Source organism: Macadamia integrifolia, chromosome 7, assembly GCF_013358625.1.
Source record: "Macadamia integrifolia cultivar HAES 741 chromosome 7, SCU_Mint_v3, whole genome shotgun sequence".
NCBI lineage: Eukaryota > Viridiplantae > Streptophyta > Magnoliopsida > Proteales > Proteaceae > Macadamia > Macadamia integrifolia.
In genome coordinates, this window is record NC_056563.1 from 7,111,136 (window position 1) to 7,132,330 (window position 21,195).

Sequence of the window (21,195 nt, forward strand, 5' to 3'; positions counted from 1 at the left end):
TCTACAGCTAGTTACAAAATTTCTGAACTCTTGAGACCGATGATTTTCTGATATTTTATTGGGCTGGTTCTGGTTGTTCTTCTGATTAAAAGATCCTGAAGTTGAGACTTGGTTAGACTCTCTATCCTAGTCTACATTACGTCCCCACCATCTCCTTATCCCTTAGAGTAAGGTTGTTTGGTTTAAGCCTTTAAGGGCCATACCCCTCGGCACAACTTCATAGCCTGGAGAGCCCTCTCCAACTGTCTCCCTACCCAATCCTTCCTCTATCGCCATATTCAGGTCCATCCTGCTTGTTGTCTTTGTTGGAATAGTTTCGAAGACCCAAGTCACCTCTTCTTTAGTTTTCCTTTGTCTGGAAAATAGTCCTTAGTCACTTATGGCCTAATAGGAGATGTTTCGCTTCCCTCATTAGGGAATGGATTTGGGTTGATATTACCTTTTCTGGATTGTCTATCTATGACACTGCTAGAAAGTTTGCCTTCTATGCTTCCATCATCCAAATCTGGATGGAATATAACCTTCGTAGATGGACTTCCAACTCCCATTCCTTTGATAGAATTTGGAATGCCATCTATTTCGATGTTAGCTCTAAGCTTAGTGTGCTCCCTTCTTGCCTTGTAAGGGATACCGCAAGGAACAGGCTCATTGTTGTTTCCTAGGGTCTGCCCATTGCTTAGTAGGGCTTGATAGCCATTTTGCTTTTCTTTTCTTTAGTTTCTTTTTTTCTTTGGCCCTTGGGCTTGTATATTAGCTCTTCTTTATTTCTCTTGGTAAATTTATTATTCACCCTAAGAAAATCTATTTTGCGTGGTTAAACTCTCCTGTGGGATAACCTTATAACCAATCAACCTTTTTGGTGAGAAAGAAGTCTATTTGACTACTATTCTTGCCCACTTTTGAAGTTTACGAAATGTTTTTTTCTCTCTTTTCAAAGCATGTGTTTATTATTGATATATCATTAGCCGGAGTAAAATCTGAAACTGAAGTCCCCTTTTCATTCCTGTCTCCAAAACCATATCCTCCACGATTTCTTTCATAACCTCTACTATCTCTTTGAACATGTCCATTTGGATCCCCCCATAATAATCTTTTCTTCTTGATTAATTCCTTGAATTCTCTATCCACGTGTTCCCAAAATTGTTTCTTAGTATATTCATCTAATCCGATTTGGGTGCGTAAGCACTAATTGTGTCAATTACCTTTTTTCCTAACACAAGTTTAATGGATAATAACCTATCACTGAATCATCATTTTTGAAATCTTTATCTATTACTCGCATCCCACTTCTAATATGATTGTCCCAAGTATACCAAAGTTTAAAGTTGTTAATTCTTTAGCTTTTTTACACTTCCATCTAGTCTCTTTTATACAAGTTATGTTAATTCTTCTTCTTTTCATTACATCTATCAATTCCAAACTCTTTCCTATTAAAGTTCTTATGTTCCACGATGCTAATCTAATCCTACGCTTTTGGACTGGCTTTGTTATCCTCACTCATTCATGATGTGAGGAACCCTTGTGATGGGGACATCTATGTATACCAACGGTGTAGGCACAAGGCCCAGCCACATGTGCACTCCATCTGGCTGGAGGAAAGCTAGAAGAAAGAAGAAGGAAGACTAGAAGAAAGGAGAAAGAAGGCTGCTATAGTACCCCACCGTCAGAATGAGGAAAGAGGCTATCGCTGGTCTCTTTCTCCCTCTCTCCTATTGCCCAGATTTTGTGGGCCCCACTGATGGTCTTGTTATTTTAGTAGTTTATTCCATAGTATCTTATTTATTAAGTATTTGAATTAAGTAGGAAACTATCTTATTTCCTATTTGTTTTTTTTTAGGAAACTTCTTTATTTCTGAAATTATGTTTCTAGATTAACCTTTTCTTTTTTTAGTAATTTTCCTATTATTTATGTAATGGCCATTGGCCCAAGGATTAAAGTATCGGTATCGGTCGGTCAAAATTAAGATACGTATCGGAGGGTATCGTATCGTATCGGAGATAAGCGAAAGATACGCACATAAATGGATATGGAACACATTTTTATGCTTTTTTTGCATAAAAAAAAGTTAAAAAAAGCTATATATAACATGTAGAATGCATAAATACTTAAGTAGAGGGTATCGTATTGATAGACAAATATATTGAGTTGAAAATGTTCAAAATGATGAGGTTTGAGTTTCTTACAGTTTTTATTTCCTCATTGCCATTGCCACTGTGATGAGTGCCATGAGGAGTGTCGTGGTGGTTCAAATCCTTGGCTAGGACCTTCTTCTTCAATAGGAGCAACTACGATGATGTTCTGCACTTGTCGAATATAGGCATAATATTTACTCCAGTCGAAATATTTATGGTAGTGGGTCTCCCATTCATTGTAGAATCTTCTGTACTACTCAGAAGTGGCCAATGTTGGTCCTGCATAAGTCCCATATCCATAGCCTGAAGAAGCACCTGAAGATACATGGTGTCCGTGTCCGTGTCTGTGTCTGGATGAGGAACCAACATGTTCTGAACTTCTATACTGCTCTGGATTGGCAAATGATTGTCCTACATAAGTCCCATATCCATAGGCTGAAGATGCATCTAAAGATACATGGTGTCCATGTCCGGATGAGGAACCAGCAATATCTGAACTAATGCACATTGACTCCATGCTACTCATCAATGCATCAGTAGCACTCGGATTGTGGGATCGCCTACCCCTCCGACTATTAGACTTTGGTTGTGTGCGAGCACCATGATGACTATCTTGGGTTGCATGTGTAAATGCAGCCTCCTCTGTGATATGTAGTGGTACATAAGTTTGGCCACCACCACCACCACCACCGTCACCACCACTGCCACCACCACCATCATAATCATAATCATCATCATCATCAGCAGCAACAGCACCATCCTTGTCTTGATCATCATCATCACTATCTGGTTGAGTTACACTATATGTAGCACCTGATCTCGTCCTCCTAATATCGCCATCATTGGAGCTATCATCATCCTCTTCCATAGCTAATGGTGCTTGGGTTTCATCATCAACAATATTTTTAAAATCTTCATTTATATCTCTAATGAGGTCATCTATAATGGGATAAGGTGTGGTTTCTTATCGATCTTCAGATAATTTGTCCAACACTAAAACATTTTCAGTCTCCTCAATCCATCCCCTAACTGGATCTTCCTCGTCGAGTATGTGGGTGATGTCAATTGGGTTGACATCAATATCATCCCCTGATTTCTCCAATTCTAAATATTTCATCTTCAATTTCATGTTGTAGTGCACATACACTAGCTTCTCCAGCTTCTCATAACTCAGACGATTACGAGGTTTGGTGTGTATCAATCCGAACGTACTCCAGTTACGTTCGCAACCACTTGAGGATGCCGTGCATGATAATATTTTCATTGTGATTGGCCTCAAGTTTGGAGCGCTCCATCCATAGTTCATCCACCAATCAGCTGTACAAAATAATTACAACATTAGGAGTTTGAAATAAATTTGAAATACAAGGATAGCTGATTAAGCCTAAATTACTAGGGCGTTGTGTTCCTCTAGCACGGATAGCTAAATGATCAGCAAACCTTTGAGTGGCCTCTCAGAATTACTTCACTTATACATGTATTAACATATTAATATGCCACTCAATGTATTGAATATTAATCAATGATTCAATATGTAAGTTTAGTAGACTACTAACCTCTTTACCTGCATCTTTGGCCGAATCAATATTAGGAGCTAACTTGTTGATAACATCCTTCAAAGATTCCATCAAATCTTTCCTAAACCTTAAATTGTTCTTGTAGTGCAGATCCGGATTCAAATAATAGGCTGCACATTGACATTGTTACATATCACTTATTGTTAACGATTAAATATATTAAATTACTAATAAAGTAACTTATAAATTTAATTGAGAAAATACCTGCCCGATGAAGGTCTTGAACCAAATTATTTTCCCATCGACGATTTATAATCTTCAAAAATGCCTTAAATGACTTTGGGTTCTCCTCTTCTATTTTTTGTTTGACAACTTTCATACAATGCACTATATTTCCCATCGTCTGTGCCTTATCACCATCAACTATAAGTATCACAAATAGTGGTTGCATAATCTTAGTAAATCGGTATATCCTTTCCCAAAACTTTGTTGAGGTGATTAGGTCTTGAATAGTTTTTCCAATTTCAGTGGTTGCATATCTACTACTGAACCACTCATTAGAGGTGAATGACTTAACTAGCCATTCCTTCCGTTTTTGAATACTATCAAGTGCAATATAATTTGTTGCAAACCTTGTTGCTGCGGGCCTCACCAAGTCACCTTTTGTGTACTTTCTCATCAATGCTAACACCCAGCTGTGATTGTAGATGAAGTTGGTGATTATCTTGGCATCAGAAACCAATGTCTGCACTGTGTTCATTTCACCAATGTCCTTGAACATCAAATCAATACAATGGGCTGCACAAGGTGTCTAGTATAAGGTGGGATACTTCACCATAAGTAAAGTACCGGCCTTTTTGAAATTGGAGGCATTATCAGTCACAACCTGGACAACATAATCTGGCCCAACTTCCTGAACAACTTCATCCAGTAGTTTAAACAAATACATTGAGTCCTTGATATCTGAGAATGCGTTGAAAGACTTATGGAATGTTGTTTTCCCATCACAATATATCAGAAAATTGATGATGGACATCCTCGTCGGTCCACTCCACCCATCACACATGATGGTCACTCCATATTCAGGCCACTTGTATTTAAACTCTTCAGTGTATTCATCCACCTCTTTCACAATAGTATCTAAGTATGGCCCTGCAATTTCATGGGGTGTGGGTGGCTTCACATTTTTTCCACATGTCTAAATCTCCTTGACCATAGCCTTGAAGTACGGATCTTTAGCTTTGTGAGGTGGAATCATAGAACTGTGGAACCACCTAGAGATTGCTTTCCCAATTTTCTTATTCAATGTTTTTGGTTGGAAAGCCTCTTCAATCCTTATTGCCCTTCATCATGATGTTTATATGATTCATCTCTCATATCTCTAATTTATGGGCTCATTTTCCCCTTACCTTTACCACCAGAGGCAAATTTGTTAAACATGCCCTTCACAGTGCCTCCAATATCTACACTTGGACGACTTCTAGAGTCAGAACCTTGTTCATAAATCAGCGGGCCACCACGCCTAGGTCCTATGGATTGACTTCTTCTCAGCTGTTCTGCTATCCATTGTTTTTCTTTTGCTTCCTCCCTTTAAATATGCATCGTTCGTGCAAGCTGTTGATCTTCATCCTCTGCCTCCATATCAGATCCTTCATAATCCTCATGATCCCTTAGATTCTCAACCAATCTATCATCTTCTTCAACAGTTTTTTTTGTTTTATCTCTACTTCCCCTTAAGTGCTTCCTCATTGCTTTGCTTATTTCATCTGGGCACTTGTTACATTTGGCAACATTAGAAAATCCTCCAGCCAAATGTTGTTTATGTCTGGTAATTCCACCTCCTAGGTGGATAGTATCACAATAATTGCATTTTGTACACAACCTATTGCCTTGTACTTTCTCGGCTATAGCCCATCCAATATCCCTAGTTCGTTCTTTAGGTGCCATCTTCCTACAAAGATACATAATGAATGTTAATATGCATATTTATTGATTTAGTATTTAGTACATAATAGCATTTTTTAAAAAACTAAAATGAGATGCATCCAAAGAAAAAAAAAGATTTTTTTGTATTTTTTCAAATTTACATAAACTTGAAATGCACACTTTTTTTAGAAAAAATTGTGCATCTAATTTTACATCATGGTCATTGGCCAAGTGAATTATATATATTTTTTAAACTAAAATGAACTGAATTTTATAAAAAAATTGTATTTTTTTAGTATTTTTCTTTTTTTAAATTAATTTTCGAAATAAAAAATAAAAAAATACAAACTATTTAGAAAAATTATTATTATTATTATTTTTTTTATAGAAGTTGTAGATTAAATGTTTTTAAAGAACATATAAAAAATCAACAAAGTGTGGACCAATATATTTGAGCAGATCTAAGAAATAAAAAAATTTGAAACCCTCACTTTTTTGGGGAAAAAAATGTGGGTTTCATTTGAAATCATGTATTTAGTAATTATAAGTTATGACATTATTTTTAAGAGTTGAATTAACTAAATTTTCTAAAAAAAAAAAATTTTTTTTTTGGGATTTTTCTTTTTCTAAAATTAATTTCGGAATAAAAAAAATTAAGAAAATATTTTTTTTTGAGAAAAATCAAAAATTTCCATGGAAGTTGTAGAACGCTTGTTTTTACATAACATATTAAAAATCTAAACATTTTTAACCATTGAGCATGAGTAGATCTAAGAAATTTGAAAAAAATTGAACCCTCATTTTCTCTTGAAAAAAGTGTGAAAATTCTTATAAATCGAATGATTTCATGTAATAATGATGCACAAAATGTGATTCTAAGTATGATGAACCTTAGATTTGTAAAAAAACTTGAAAATCTAAGGTTAAAGTTGAAAAAAGTGGGTAAAGATTCAAGAACTTACTATTCAAGACTTTCAACTTTCAAGTTCAAGGTTCTTCTTGGATTATGTTTTTCTCCTTCTTTGAACCATTCACTTCCACAATGTTTCTTTCAATCTACCATTTGAGTCTCCAAAAAGGTGTGTGAATCAAAAGGGAAGAAAGAAGAGAAATATAGAAAACTGTTGGTGAGAGTTTGAAGTGTTTGTTTCAAACAACAAAAGACACATTCACACTTAAGTAGCCGTATCGTACCGTATCGTACCGTATCGGTTCAATACTGTACGATACAGTTGATACGTACCAATACGGTACCGATACTCACGGGAATTTTCATATTTTCAAAAGTTCGTATCGTAGAGTATCGTGTGTATCGGTACGGCATGATACGGTACTACCGATACACAAAAGAGGGCCCAAAATTCCTTGTAGCGTATCGGTATGTATCGTGCCGATGCCTACCGATATCGATACGTATACGGCACGATACACACCGATACTTAAAACCATGCATTGGCCACGATGGAACTTAATGAATGAAGAAATTTGAAAGAGAAGAAAGCTCCTAACCCCCCCCCCCCCCCCCCCCCCCCCCCGGATCATCCTTCTTACTGCCCTCTTCCTCTTCTCGTTTCTAATCTCGCCCCTCCCCTCTTTTTCTCGTTAACCTCTCTTCTCATCTTTCTCTTTCGCTGCCACTGTTTCTCTCTGTTGTTGCCATTGTTCACAGTAACTAAAGGTCTCCTCCATCGAATAGATCCTACCTGGGTTGCTGCTGGTCTCCTCATCACTAACTGGGCTGCTGCTGAACACTACACCATCGAGTTGGACTTTTCTCCTTTGTCAAATAAGGTGGATTGCACTTCTGTTTGGGAGGACTTCGACTTCTCATTTTCTCCTCAGAATTGGACAGCGTTAAGGTAAGTAAACCTCCACCCCAGCCCCCTTCCTTGACTGTTGACTGCCTCCTTGTTGATCCTACTGAAGTCTGAATTTTAACCTCTGTTCATCCATTATTATTTCCTTCTGTCCTTTAGAATTATCCTGCTGTGCTTAAAATCTGTTACTGTTGCTATTATACCTTTATCCTGCTGAACTTACATACTGCTGTTTTCATACTCGATTTTCTGTGATTAAGAATTCTGCTGATTTCTTTAGAAGTTGAATGATTTAAGAAAGAGCGTGATACTTACTCTCTGAATTCTTGAATCGACTTGTGCCTATCTACATTATGTTGCCATGTTCCCTTCCCCATATTCCCCACTTGCGGCCAGGTAGTTTATATGCTTTTCTTTCTAGATTAGTATTGATTGCTGCTACTCTGTTTGATAGTCCTCTAATTCATGCATGCTAATTAATGTATTGTGCTGTTCTTTGTTAATCCCAGCCCTATTCTAAGCCCTAGTGAGTCTACATCTGTCCACGTGGGTAATACTTGTAGGAAGCCTAGTTGTCTAGGTATCCTCCTACATCATCTTGGTATCAGAGAATGGTTTTGTCTTGGTTTAGGGTAATTAGGTACTGCTGTCCCTTGTTTGCATGTCTTACTTTTTGAGGTCTACTCTCTGTCACAATCTATCCATAGTCGAGTTTGAGTTAAGAGAGCGTTACCATAGATTAGAGGACACCCTTTTCTTCCTTAAGTTGGCGGGACCAAATAGCATTGGACGCTATTCCCTCCAAAAGTACATACTTGAGAGGGAGATTTCTTACCTTAAGATTGAGAGGGCTAACTACTTGTCTCAATTGGAGATTCTGAGTAGACCTTGAGTCTTTGGTGGCAACCGTACCTTGGCTGCCCATCTCTTTATGTCCACTCGTAGCGGTAGAGCATACCAGGATATGTTTGACCCTCCTAGCACCTCCATCCAACCTGAGCAGTTGGCTGAATTCATGAAAGTTGTCCAAGCTATACAGGAGACACAAGCTGCCCATCTCCAAACCCTTACTGATAAGTTGGCTGCCCTCGAGACAAGTGCCCAAAACCTTTATGGACGGCAAGGCCGTAACACAACTGGCACTGAATCTAGGGATAGAGGCCCTAACCCTGAGGAAGTAAAGAGAATAACCAAGCTGATGGTTATGACCAGATAGGGGATAACTTCCAAGGCCTAGGGCATGGTAGGGATCGGGGTAGGGGTCGAGGCCCACCGCCAAGACGCTAAACCCAATATGGAGATGATGAGGGTTATGAGCATCATGATAGGGGCTTTGATGTCAGATGGATGATTAAGGTAGATGCCTTTACCTATGATGGTCAGATTGGTGCTAGGATCCTTCTGGATTGGATTAAGCAGATAGATAAGTACTTCGATTTCTACGATATGCCAGAGGAAGTCCACTACCGATTTGCTAAGTTCAAGCTTATTGGAGCTGCCCAGGACTTCTAGACAGACCTAGAGTACCAGGAGGACCACCTAGGACTTGAGCCAATCACCACCTGAGTAGAAATGCAAGAGAGGCTTAAGAGGGAATTTTTGCCTATCACTTATAGGCTCCAGTTATTGAATGAAATGAATACCCTGAAGCAAGGAAAGTTAACTGTGACCGAATACATGAGCAAGTTTAATGAATTGAAGATTAGAAGCCGTATTCGGGAGGATGTTGAGCAGACACTATCCGGATTCCTTATCGGGTTCAACTCCGAAATTCAGTCTCGTATGGCACCCCACCTGGTGCGAGACGTTCCACAGGCCTTCAGGATAGCTCTTAAGGTGGAATCCTCCATGAGAACTTATTCTCAGAGGAAGAGCTTCCAAGCTGGGGAGTCCCAATTTAGAAAACCACCCCAAGGCTAAACTGGATTCCTAAAACCCCTTGCTGCACCACAGCGTCAATTTGACAACAGGGGTAAAGGAATTTTGGGAGCACCCAAGAGTAGTGGGCAACAACAGTGCTTCAAGTGTCGCGGGTTTGGTCATTTCTCCAGAGAGTGTCCCAATAGGAACCTTCATGTGGGAGAGCAAACTCCTAATTTCAGGACCATAAGCCTCAAGCTCGGTATTGTGCGATGTATGGTCTCACAACCTAAGAGTAGCGATGATTGGCGGAGAATTAATATTTTCATCACTTACACGTCATTAGGGAAAGAACTGCCGTGTCACCATAGACTGCGGGAGTTGCATGAATGTGGTCGCCAAGAGCGTTGTTGCTCGAATGGGCCTCAAACCTGAACCCCACCCCAAACCTTATAAGGTTGCCTGGGTAGATCAGTCCACCATCCCCGTTAATCTGAGGTGTTTAGTTCCCTTACACTTTGCAGGATATGAGGATCGAGCGTGGTGTGATGTCCTAGAGATGGATGTTGCCCACATCATCCTATGTAGACCCTAGTTATATGACCGGGATGTCACCAATTATGGGAAGTCTAACACCTATGTCTTTGAGTTCAAAGGGAAGAAAATTAGTCTGACACGCAGTGCCCCTAAGGAAGTAAGGGTTCCAGAACACAAGGGAAGTACATCCAAACACACCCCCACCAAAGCACTCAACATTTTAAATCAACATCAATTTGAAAGAGAGTGTCAGGAGTCAGGGGTGATTTATGCTCTAGTTGCCATACAGAGTAATACCGATAGGTCACGCTTATTCACTGAGGCTCCTAAGGCTCCTAGAGAAGTACAACCCTTATTGAGGAAATTTGAGAGGTTATTCCCTGGGGAACCATCCAATGAGTTACCACCTATGCATGACATCCAACACATTATTGACTTAGTTCCAGGGTCCTCTCTCTCGAACTTACCCCATTACCAAATGAATCCCAAAAAGCATGCCGAATGCAAGCGGCAAGTGGATGAATTGTTGCAGAAAATGATTCATTAGGGAGAGCCTTAGCCCATGTGCAGTATCTGCCTTGCTCACGCCAAAGAAAGATGGCACCTGGCGTATGTGTGTTGATAGTAGGGCCATCAATAAGATCACCGTCAAGTATAGGTTCCCTATCCCTAGGCTTGATGACATGTTGGATATGATGGCCAACTCATCGATCTTCTCAAAGATTGATCTCAAGAGCGGGTACCACCAAATTCGGGTTAGGCTTGGAGATGAGTGGAAGACAGCCTTCAAGACGAAGGATGGCCTTTTTGAGTGGTTAGTCATGCCTTTTGGCTTGTCAAATGCACCTAGCACCTTCATGAGGATAATGAATCAAGTGTTTCAACCATTCATTAGCAAGTTCCTAGTGGTTTACTTTGATGACATCCTCATCTATAGTAAGACCCCGTCTTCCCACTTGGATCACTTACAGAAGGTTTTTCATGTGCTCTTATAAGAGACTCTATGTCAACCTCAAGAAGTGCACCTTCATGAGTGATCAAGTCATCTTCCTAGGATTTGTTGTGTCAACTCATGGAGTGTCTGCTAACCCTGAGAAAGTGAGAGCGATTGTAGAGTGGCCTGAGCCTACTAATGTCCATGAGGTACGAAGCTTTCATGGCTTAGCCACTTTCTACAGGAGGTTCATCTACCGGTTTAATTCCATTAAGTCTCCTATCACCGATTGCATAAAAAAGGAGTTTCAATGGACTAAGAGTGCTACGAAGGCCTTTAATGAGATTAAAAAGCTTATGGCTGAAGCTCCAGTCCTGCGACTCCTAGATTTCTCTAAGGTCTTCGAAGTGAATTGCGATGCATCTGGTATTAGAATAGGTGGTGTCCTAAGACAAGAGGGCCACCCTGTTGCCTATTTTAGTGAGAAACTTAATGAAACTAGGCAACGATATTCCACATACAACAAGGAATTCTATACGGTTGTCCAATCATTGTGCTATTAGCGACATTACCTTTTACCGCAAGAATTCGTGCTATTCTCTGACCACCAGGCTCTGAGATACCTGAGTGCCCAAAAGAAACTTAACTAGAAACATGCCAAGTGGGTTGAATTTCTCTAAAAGTACACTTTTGTACTCAAGCACAGACCTGGTGTCGAGAATACTGTTGCAGATGCACTGAGCCGGGTGAACATGTTCTTCAGTCGCACCAATGCAAGGAGTCGGGCTAGTGTGTTACTCCAGGAAATGAGTGTAGAGGTTGTAGGGTTAGAGCGAGTCAAGGACCAATACCCCACCTATCTTGATTTTAGTGAACCGTTCGCTTCCTTGAGTGAAGGCAACCCAGTCAATCGCTCGGACTACCTACTTAGGGAGGGCTTCCTTTTTAAAGGAAGCAAGTTGTGCATTCCCAGGACTTCACTCCGAGATTTCCTGATCTAGGAATTGCATGCTAGGGGAGTCGCTGGCCATTTCGGTCGAGATAAGACCATCACCCTCGTTGATGACCGATTCTTTTAGCCAGGATTGAAGAGGGATGTTGCTAGAGTTGTAAGTCAGTGTAGGACATGCCAAACTGCCAAACTGCCAAAGCAGAATACGGGTTTGTACACTCCCCTATCCGTTCCCCATGCCCTGTGGCAAGACCTTAGCATGGATTTCGTGCTTGGTCTACCAAAAACTTTGAGAGGCCATGATTCAGTTTATGTGGTTGTAGATCGTTTCTCAAAGATGACCCATTTCATCCCATGCTCTAGGACCTTTGATACATCTATAGTAGCCAGACTTTTCTTTAATGAAGTTGTCAAGTACCATGGGTTGCCCCTCACCATAGTGTCCGATAGGGATGTTAAGTTCACCAGTCATTTTTGGAGAACCCTATGGCAGATGATGGGCACGAAGCTCCGTTTCTCCTCCGCTTTCCAGCCTTAGACCGATGGCCAGACCGAGATTGTCAATAGGAGCTTAGGAAATTTATTGCGATGCCTCATAGGAGAACACCTTACCAGTTGGGATCGTGTCCTTAGCCAAGCTGAGTTTGCATATACTAGTTCTAAGAATCGTACCACTAGTCTGCCACCCTTTGAGATTTGTTCAGGATATCAGCCTCGGGCACCCATAGACATTATCCCAATTGTGACCAGTTCTAGAACCTCCCCATCAGCCGAGTCCTTTGCTCAGCACATACATGATTTGCATGCAGGTATAAAAAGGCAGATAGCACTGAGCAATGATCAATGCAAGTCAAAGGTGATGGTTAGAATCAAGCCGTAACGTTTTGTGAGGGGAAAAACGAACAGACTACATACTCGCAGCACAGGTCCATTCAAGGTTCTTAAGAGGATAAGTGCCAATGCCTATATCCTTGATCTACCAACTTATATGGAAATCAGCAATGTTTTTAATGTGGAAGATCTTGTCCCATACCATGGTGCCTCCACCATTACCCCTTTCTATCCTGATGACCTTGAGGACTTCCCTTTCACCCTTGATGATACCGCTGAACCAACCCAGCCACTTCCCCCAACCTCCTTACCACCTATACGTAAGGACACGAGGAGAACTAAAGAAGTTGAAGAAATCCTTGATGAGAAGATTGTATCCACACACACAGGAGTTTCCAGAGAGTTCTTGGTCAAATGGCGTGGATGTCCAGAAATTGACAACACTTGGATCACAATGCAAGAAATCCAACAACTCAACCCGGATCTGCTTGAGTACTACATGAGCCATAATTCACCGGAGGTGAATTCTTCCAAGCCGGGGAGAGTTGATGGGGACATCTATGTATACCAGCGGTGTAGGCACGAGGCCCAGCCACATGAGCACTCCATCTGGCTGGAGGAAAGCTAGAAGAAAGAAGAAGGAAGACTAGAAGAAAGGAGAAAGAAGGCTGCTGTAGTACCCCACCGTGAGAATGAGGAAAGAGACTATCGCTGGTCTCTTTCTCTCTCTCCTATAGCCCAGATTTTGTGGGCCCCACTGATGATCTTGTTATTTTAGTAGTTTATTCCATAGTATCTTATTTATTTAAGTATTTGAATTAAGTAAGAAACTATCTTATTTCCTATTTGTTTTTTTTAGGAAACTTCTTTATTTCTGAAATTATGTTTCTAGATTAGCCTTTTCCTTTTTTAGTAATTTTCCTATTATTTATGTAATGGCCATTGGCCACGATGGAACTTAATGAATGAAGAAATTTGAAAGAGAAGAAAGCTCCCAACCCCCTCCCCCCCCACGATTCATCCTTCTTGCTGCCCTCTCCCTCTTCTCGTTTCTAATCTTGCCCCTCCCCTCTTTTTCTCGCTAACCTCTCTTCTCATCTCTCTCTTTCGCTGCCACTGTTTCTCTCTGTTGCTGCTGCCCTGTTGCAGCCATTGTTCACAGTAACTGAAGGTCTCCTCCATCGAATAGACCCCATCTGGGTTGCTGCTGGTCTCATCACTAACTGGGCTGCTGCTGAACACTACACCATCGAGTTGGACTTTTCTCCTTCGTCAAATAAGGTGGACTGCACCTCTGTTTGGGAGGACTTCGACTTCTCCTTTTCTCCTCAGAATTGGACAGCGTTAAGGTAAGTAAACCTCCGCCCCAGCCCCCTTCCTTGACTGTTGACTGCCTCCTTGTTGATCCTACTGAAGTCTGAATTTTAACCTCTGTTCAGCCATTATTATTTCCTTCTGTCCTTTAGAATTATCCTGCTGTGCTTAAAATCTGTTACTGTTGCTATTATACCTTTATCCTGCTGAACTTACATACTGCTGTTTTCATACTCGATTTTCTGTGATTAAGAATTCTGTTGATTTCTTTAGAAGTTGAATGATTTAAGGAAGAGCGTGATACTTACTCTCTGAATTCTTGAATCGACTTGTGCCTATCTACATTATGTTGCCATGTACCCTTCCCCATATTCCCCACTTGCGGCCAGGTAGTTTATATGCTTTTCTTTCTAGATTAGTATTGATTGCTGCTACTCTGTTTGATAGTCCTCTAATTCATGCATGCTAATTAATGTATTGTGCTGTTCTTTGTTAATCCCAGCCCTATTCTAAGCCCTAGTGAGTCTACATCTGTCCACGTGGGTAATACTTGTAGGAAGCCTAGTTGTCTAGGTATCCTCCTACATCACCTTGCCTACTCGTCACGGCAGCCAATCGCTTACTTATGCTTAGCTGATGTGACTAGGGAATCAAGGCAGCCAACTAGGGGACTACTTGATCGTTGTTCAAACTAGGAGCTAAAACTCAAGGTAGCAAAGCTATAGAACTATGTATCACTTACAAGGGATGCCCCAGCTAACCCTTGCTCACTTTCCAAATTTCATCTACCCCCAACTCATAGTGCAACACGTCGCTTCTAGGAACTCCCTAGCATAAGGTTAAAAAGTTATACTCCTACAATCCATGCAAAAGGGTTTGGCTAAAGTTTTTGTAGTGCTGACTGCCAACGTGACTCACCATCCCTCCTTTATCCGGGCTTGGGCCCCTCAAGTGAATAATTTAAATGCAGCCTGATGCATAATATTTCTTACAGAGATACCTTGACCCTTGTCTCGCTATCAAAGACCTTTCTATTCTATTTCCTATAGATCCCTGGGTGGCCTAAAAAAGTTGTTCCCTCTAATCATCTATGCCATGTTGAAACCTAGTGCATTTATGGTAGTTATGTTCTTTGCAAAAATTAGGGGCTCTGAAGTCTATGAAAAGCAAAGTTATGATATTTTTAAAAATAATCGGGTTATTCTGACACTAGTCCTATGTCACATCTGTGATGTGTTCATTTCTATTGCTATGAGAAACAAAGTCTAATGATTCCGTTTTCACATGATTTCTGTGACTCCCTTTGGCATGTAGAACTTCTGAGATTATGGATCTTCTCTTTTCAAAATTGTTAGTATATTGCATTCTATCATTTGCAGAAGTTAGAGTGGAAGTTACACCGGCTTGAATGCCAAGCTCTTGCAGGACTCAGTAAAGATAGACGGAAGTCTGTTACACCTTCGATACGTTTGATGATGAGACTCTATCTTAAGAGAAAGTTGCAAAGTGAGCAGGTAGTTTGGTCTTACACCGTGAAGTTATTGTTTCCCTTTAATTCTTCGTTATATAATACATGCTTCTTTTACTGCATAAACCGTTCTCTATTTCAGAGTTAATTTGTTTCAAAATACACTTCACTGAGGGCTTTAGTTATGTTGCTGCCAACATTGGGATTACCTTATTGATGAGAAACTTTACTAAATTTGGATTTGGGATGATTTACTTTGGTTGCTTCATTGGCAAAGCAAAGCTAGAAACCCTAGTGGAAATTTTTATCCTGCTTCTGTTGTTTACTTGGAGCATTATAATGGCTCTGATTCATAGTCATCATGGAGCCAAGGCGATCGAGGTGGAAGAAATCCAAGGCGACACCAGCAAGGCGCCAGTCCAGGCTGAGCTGCCTGGATGCCTTGACAACTATGCTCTGATTCCCCCCCTCCCTCCCCTCGCGGTCCTTTTGACACCTATCTCTGTGTTATAAAGAAATAGGGAACAGTGCTAGCCTTAATAAGAAGATACAGTCCTGAACCCAAGCTGCATATAGATTGAATGAACCATGGCCTCCCTATTTCCAGAATGTCTAGAAGAAAAAAGAACTTAAAATTCTTTTGGCTGGTGCTATCGGGAAAAAGCTGCTTCCTAACTTCCTCAATATTAATGACTTGGGGACCTAACTCATTCCATAATGCTTTAGGTTCCTCAGTCCATATATTCTGGCAAATTACAAGAGCTAGCGTCTTCCAATCCATGAACAGGGTCAATCTGTGAAAGTCAATGTAAGTGAATCCAATAAGGAGAAGAAGCAATTCCATTTTCTTGAGAAATCACAATGTGGGAGAAAATTTTATGTTTCATCATCCACCTAATGCAGTAGAGACACAATGATCCTTATGGGGTCTATGCTGGTCCACTACAGTGAGTAACAGCTAGATCCTTATGGGTTTGTGCATGTCACTACAGTGGGTTTTGAGGACTTCCGGGTATTTCGGCTCTGTGGCAGCACTTCAGGAGCTATTTGGAGCTTTCTGGTGAACTTCGGTAGGAGAGAGAAATTTGACTTTTTTGGCTCCCTGTCGGACATTCTCAAAACTTCTGAAATTTTCTAAAGTTTCTCTCTCTCTGTCTCTCTCTCTCTCTCTCTCTCTCATTCTGTGGCTGGCTTTTGCTGAAGTCCGCTAGATTTCAGACCTCCTCGAGGGATTCCGTATATCAAGGGATTATTGGGGAACTAAGCGAGACATAGAGGAGAGAGAATAGAGCTCAGAAAATCAAAAGAGAGTGCGTTTGAGGCGTGTTTGAAGTAAAAGGCTAAGGCCCTTTATATGAATTCCTGATACTCCATTTATACTCTAAGTGGAGCCTAGCATGGTTTAAGAACTCGGCGAGATCTCGCCGCTAAGATCTCGTTATTTCCAAAAGGCGAGATGGGCAACTGGCAAGGCAGAAAATCGACCAAATCTCAAGCGAGATTTCAAAATCTCTCTGAGATTTCGCCAATATCTCGCCTCTCTCTCTCTACTTTTTTGAAGAAAAAACACCAAGGAGCAAGGACTTTGGTGCTTTCGCTTGACGATCTCCAGTCCTACACTCATTGAAGCTTAAAGAGTAGAGAATATTACCTCCTCATCTACATTTGGAGTTACTTTTATTACATATGATGTCTTTTAAATTCTTATGATTATGTTGTGTCATGTGTTGATTGTGGAATGTGGATTGTGGATTGTGGATTGTGGAATAGAGCATACTAGCCTAAGGTCCAAAGAGTCGAAGACTACTTACATAGGGTACGAAGTCAAAGTACAATTTTGAGTTTGTTTTTTGCAAATCTGATGTTTCCATTGTGTTTAGAATGGCTAAAATAGGGTAAATGCACAATTTCAGGGCCTACAAAGGCCATATGCCCATCGAGATCTACCAGCGAGTCGACCGCTTGAAAAATACAAGGTTTCGGCGAGATCTCACAAGATCTCCTTTTTTTGGGATAGTGAGATGGTTGGCGAGATCGAGTTTTAAAACCTTAAGCCTAGGCCGTGTTGTCACGGGCCTACTGGAACAATAGTACGTGTGCACTTGATAGCACGCGATGGCCACGAGTAAGCCTAAATTGAGTGCTGAAAGGGAACAAAAGTGCAAGCACACACAAATATGGTAGAAAGGCATAGCAACTGCATTAACTAAAAGAGAGAATTGCAACCTATATCTAATGGGGACGCTAGGCGAACTGGCAAAGTGTGTAGTAGGATAATGTGCCTCAAGCACCAAGCATAGGGGCATGCAACCGAAGCTACACTCCTTGACAACTGGTCATTCCTTAATAAGGTAGCTCTTGTGCGTTTAAAGGTTTTCTAGGAGACATGACCCCCTTCCCAAAAAGTCATACTCTTTGCAATTTAATTACAAAAATTCCATTAGGCACCACCTCATGCTATGGCTAGCCCTCAAGGCCCACCTATGCCTCAACCCCTGGCCATGCAAACAGTGCTGGACGAAATGGTCGTGACATTCTCCTCCATTTGTAATGTTGATGACTTGATGGGTTGTCAACTCCTTCTAAAGGTACTCTTCGATCTTTTTGGGGAAGGCGAGTAAGGATGACTGATTCCCAACTTGCTTCTAACTCGAGCAGGCCCTCCCACTTTACTTGACATTCCATCTTTGAAGGTTTTCTGGGGAGAACTTGCATGCTACGCTCAACCACAATATAGATGCTCAACCACAATGTACTCAGTGTCCCTTGTTGGGTAGACTGCTAGTGGGTGCTTTGAGAGGTTTCGAGATGGGGCGTATGGATCAGAGCATGCTAAGGCTTCAACAACTAGAATGGATGCATTTGCTTGAGTCAGATGGGTAGTTGCACTTGATAAGGGATTCAACTAATCCATTTAAAGATGGGAAAGGGACCTTCAAAACGACTGACCAATTTCTCATGTGTTCCTCGAAGGGTCTTCAGTCGTTCTAGCCGAAGCTTTATAAGAACCATATCATTGATGCGGAACTTATCATCAAGCGTTCTCGTAATCACATTACTATTCTCATTGTATATGTTGACGACATCATTGTCATCGACAGTGATTCTACTATAATAGCTAAGACGAAGGCTTATTTAGGCAAGGAGGTTGAAATTAAATAGCTGGGGAAGTTGTGGTACTTTCTCAGCATTGAAGTGGCTTGATCTGCTAGAGGTATATTTCTTTCTCAAAGAAAATATGCTTTGGATCTTCTTCCAGAGATGGGGCTGTTAGGGTGCAAGCCTGCAGATACTCCTCTTGAGGCTAGTACTCATCTCAAAAGTAAGGATCAACGATTGGTTGGGCGACTTATTTATCTATCCGATATTCGGCCAAACATCGCATATGCAGTGAGGGCCCGTTTGATAACATTTATGCTGTTTCTGTGTCTAGAAACAGCAGAAACAATTTTCCCCATTCCAAAAACGGATTTTTTTGTTGAAAAAAAGTGTTTGATAAACTTCTTTCTGGAATTGTTTTGCACACATAGCTGTTTGATAACAAATGTTTCTGGATTTACATGTTTCTTGCAAACATTGTTGTTACCATTAATTGTAAAATTGACATTAATTCAAAAGAATGGCATAACCCAGTATGGTCCAACACAGCAACACCATTTCTCAAATTTCAAAGTTTGTAAACATTACCATAACAAGTTTGTTTTTTAACCGATATAAATTTATCTAGAACATTATATCAGTTGTTACAATCAAAACTATCAAATGTCTATGATAGAATGTGTTAAACAACGGGCCCATCAGGGTGTACTGTTTGCTGCTTTTGTTTAAGTCCAACTTGTTAACTGCATAAAGGATATCCCTAATATCCTTGCTTGCTCCTCTGAGTCTTCAATCTTGCTTTTGAGAATTCTTCTGTTTTCCTCCTTGCCTTGTATTGCTCTTTGTAAGTATCCCTTGACAAAATCAGAGGAGGGAGATGATGAAGGTGAAAAAGCTTCATTGTTCAAGGTTCGCGCACAATCTGTTGAATGAGAGCTAAGATTGGTATTATTATAGGCCTGATATTAGCACTAATCCATCTGAAAAATTTACAACCTCGATCGTGGACCTGGTGGTCAAACACAAAGGTTATTTTAAAGTGTAGTAGGACATTATTTTTCACAATCACGCAACTCAGCATCAATTTAAGTATAAAGTGATACCCCAGTTGATTTTGGGCAACACAAGAATCTTTGGCTATAGTTTGCTTCGGTTTTTGCGACACGTACATCACATTGTCTTTTTCCACATTCACATAATCAAAATTCATCCACCCACATGAAAAAGTGTAATGTTTGGACATTTGAAGTATTCTCTATCAATATTAGGACCTTGCTTTGTTATGAATCTATTACATAACGCATTGCAAATATCGCATCTAGCCATTAGGGTCTCAGTGGAAGACATCTGGTAAACATAAACAATGCATATCATATTTTAAAGTCTCAAATACCAAAAATTGCATCCACATCCGTAAATAGTCAAAACAGAGACATAGTAGTAAACATCATCCACATCCTTACGAGTAGCATCCACATCTGTAAATTAGTCAAAACAGAGACACAAAAAACTTCATCCACATCCTTAAAAATATCATGGTCCACCTAATGGAATCGGAGCCATTCCTTTTTATATAGGCATTGATTTTCTATATTTAGCTGTACTATAGACATCTGTCTAGCTGCTTCTCTCTGGACGTAGTAGAAGTGGAAGTATCAAACCTTGATGATTGGGATTAAGTGCATCAACTAATTCACTGGGATTGTATGTTGTTCACATCATCATGTAGTGGTATTCTCCAAATAACATGGAGGGATTAATTTGGCTTCATGTGGACATCTCTTACTTTGAAAATTAAGCATATGCAAACCATAATTCTGTACTAAGATTGGTGAGTCTAAGCACAAAAGCATTTGGGTTTCTTGGATATTCTCCTACCTTCTCAAAAATGATTCTCTTTGGACTTTCTCCCTGGCGCAAAATCCTTAGCTTTAGGCCTACTGCCATGCGCGCCGTTTCTTACTTCACTGAAGATGAGTCCTCCACCTCCCTTTGGATGGACCCCTGACACCCCTCTGGTATTCTGCTTTCTTTTCTCTCCCAGGTCTATCTACTCCTCTGGGTAGAGTAGAATAGCCATTGTTGCCTCCATTCTTTCGAATAGTGGGTGGTCCCCCCTTCTTCCCCCCCCTCCCCTTGTTGATCTTTGGTCCTCCCTTCTCCCTATCCCTCCTGGTCATCGTGGTAAAGAAGATAAGGTTATCTGGCTTCCCTCTCTTGAGGGATCATTCTCCTCTGCTTCCGCTTGGGATTTCATCCAGTTTAAAGGGCCCCTCATGCCTTGGCATAAGACTATTTGGTTTAAAGGTCATATTCCGCATTATAACTTCAGCTTGACATGCTTTGCCCAACTGCCTCCCCATCCAGTCTTTTCTTTTCTACTGGCATATTTAAGTTCCTGCCTATTGTTTCTTTGTTGGAATGGCACCGAAGATGGTCACCATCTCTTCTTCTCTTATCCCTTCACCTTTTCCTTTGTTTGGAAAGTCCTTGGTTCCTACTGGCCGTCCCGCAGAAGAATCCTTCCTTTATCTAGAAATGGATATGGATTGACATAACCTATGGTGGGCCTACCATCTGTGATTCCGTTGGGAAGCTCGCTGTCAAAGCCACGATCAGCCATATTTGGATGGAGCATAATTATTATAGATAGACTTCCAACTCCCGGTTTTTTGACAAGATTTGGAAATCCAACTACTTCGATGTCAGCTCCAAGCTCAGTTGCCTTCGTCAACGTCCAGTTTTAGACTCCCCAATAAACACTTATTGTTGTCTCTTGGGGGCCTCCCTTCAACCATCATCTCCCC

At 40.7% G+C, this 21,195-nt stretch overlaps 1 protein-coding gene across 2 annotated transcripts in view; it reads left to right on the plus strand.

The window, feature by feature from the left end:
• The window catches only part of LOC122084535 (histone-lysine N-methyltransferase ASHR1), a 52,345-nt gene that overhangs the window by 20,942 nt on the left and 10,208 nt on the right, over positions 1-21,195 (plus strand). The window contains exon 3 of one of the 2 annotated variants that reach the window (XM_042652844.1): positions 15,201-15,335. The exons of the other annotated variant lie outside the window; for it this stretch is intronic. Within the exon in view, the coding sequence (XP_042508778.1) occupies positions 15,201-15,335 (135 nt within the window). The remainder of the gene's footprint in view (positions 1-15,200; positions 15,336-21,195) is intronic. 2 annotated transcript variants of the gene reach the window in all.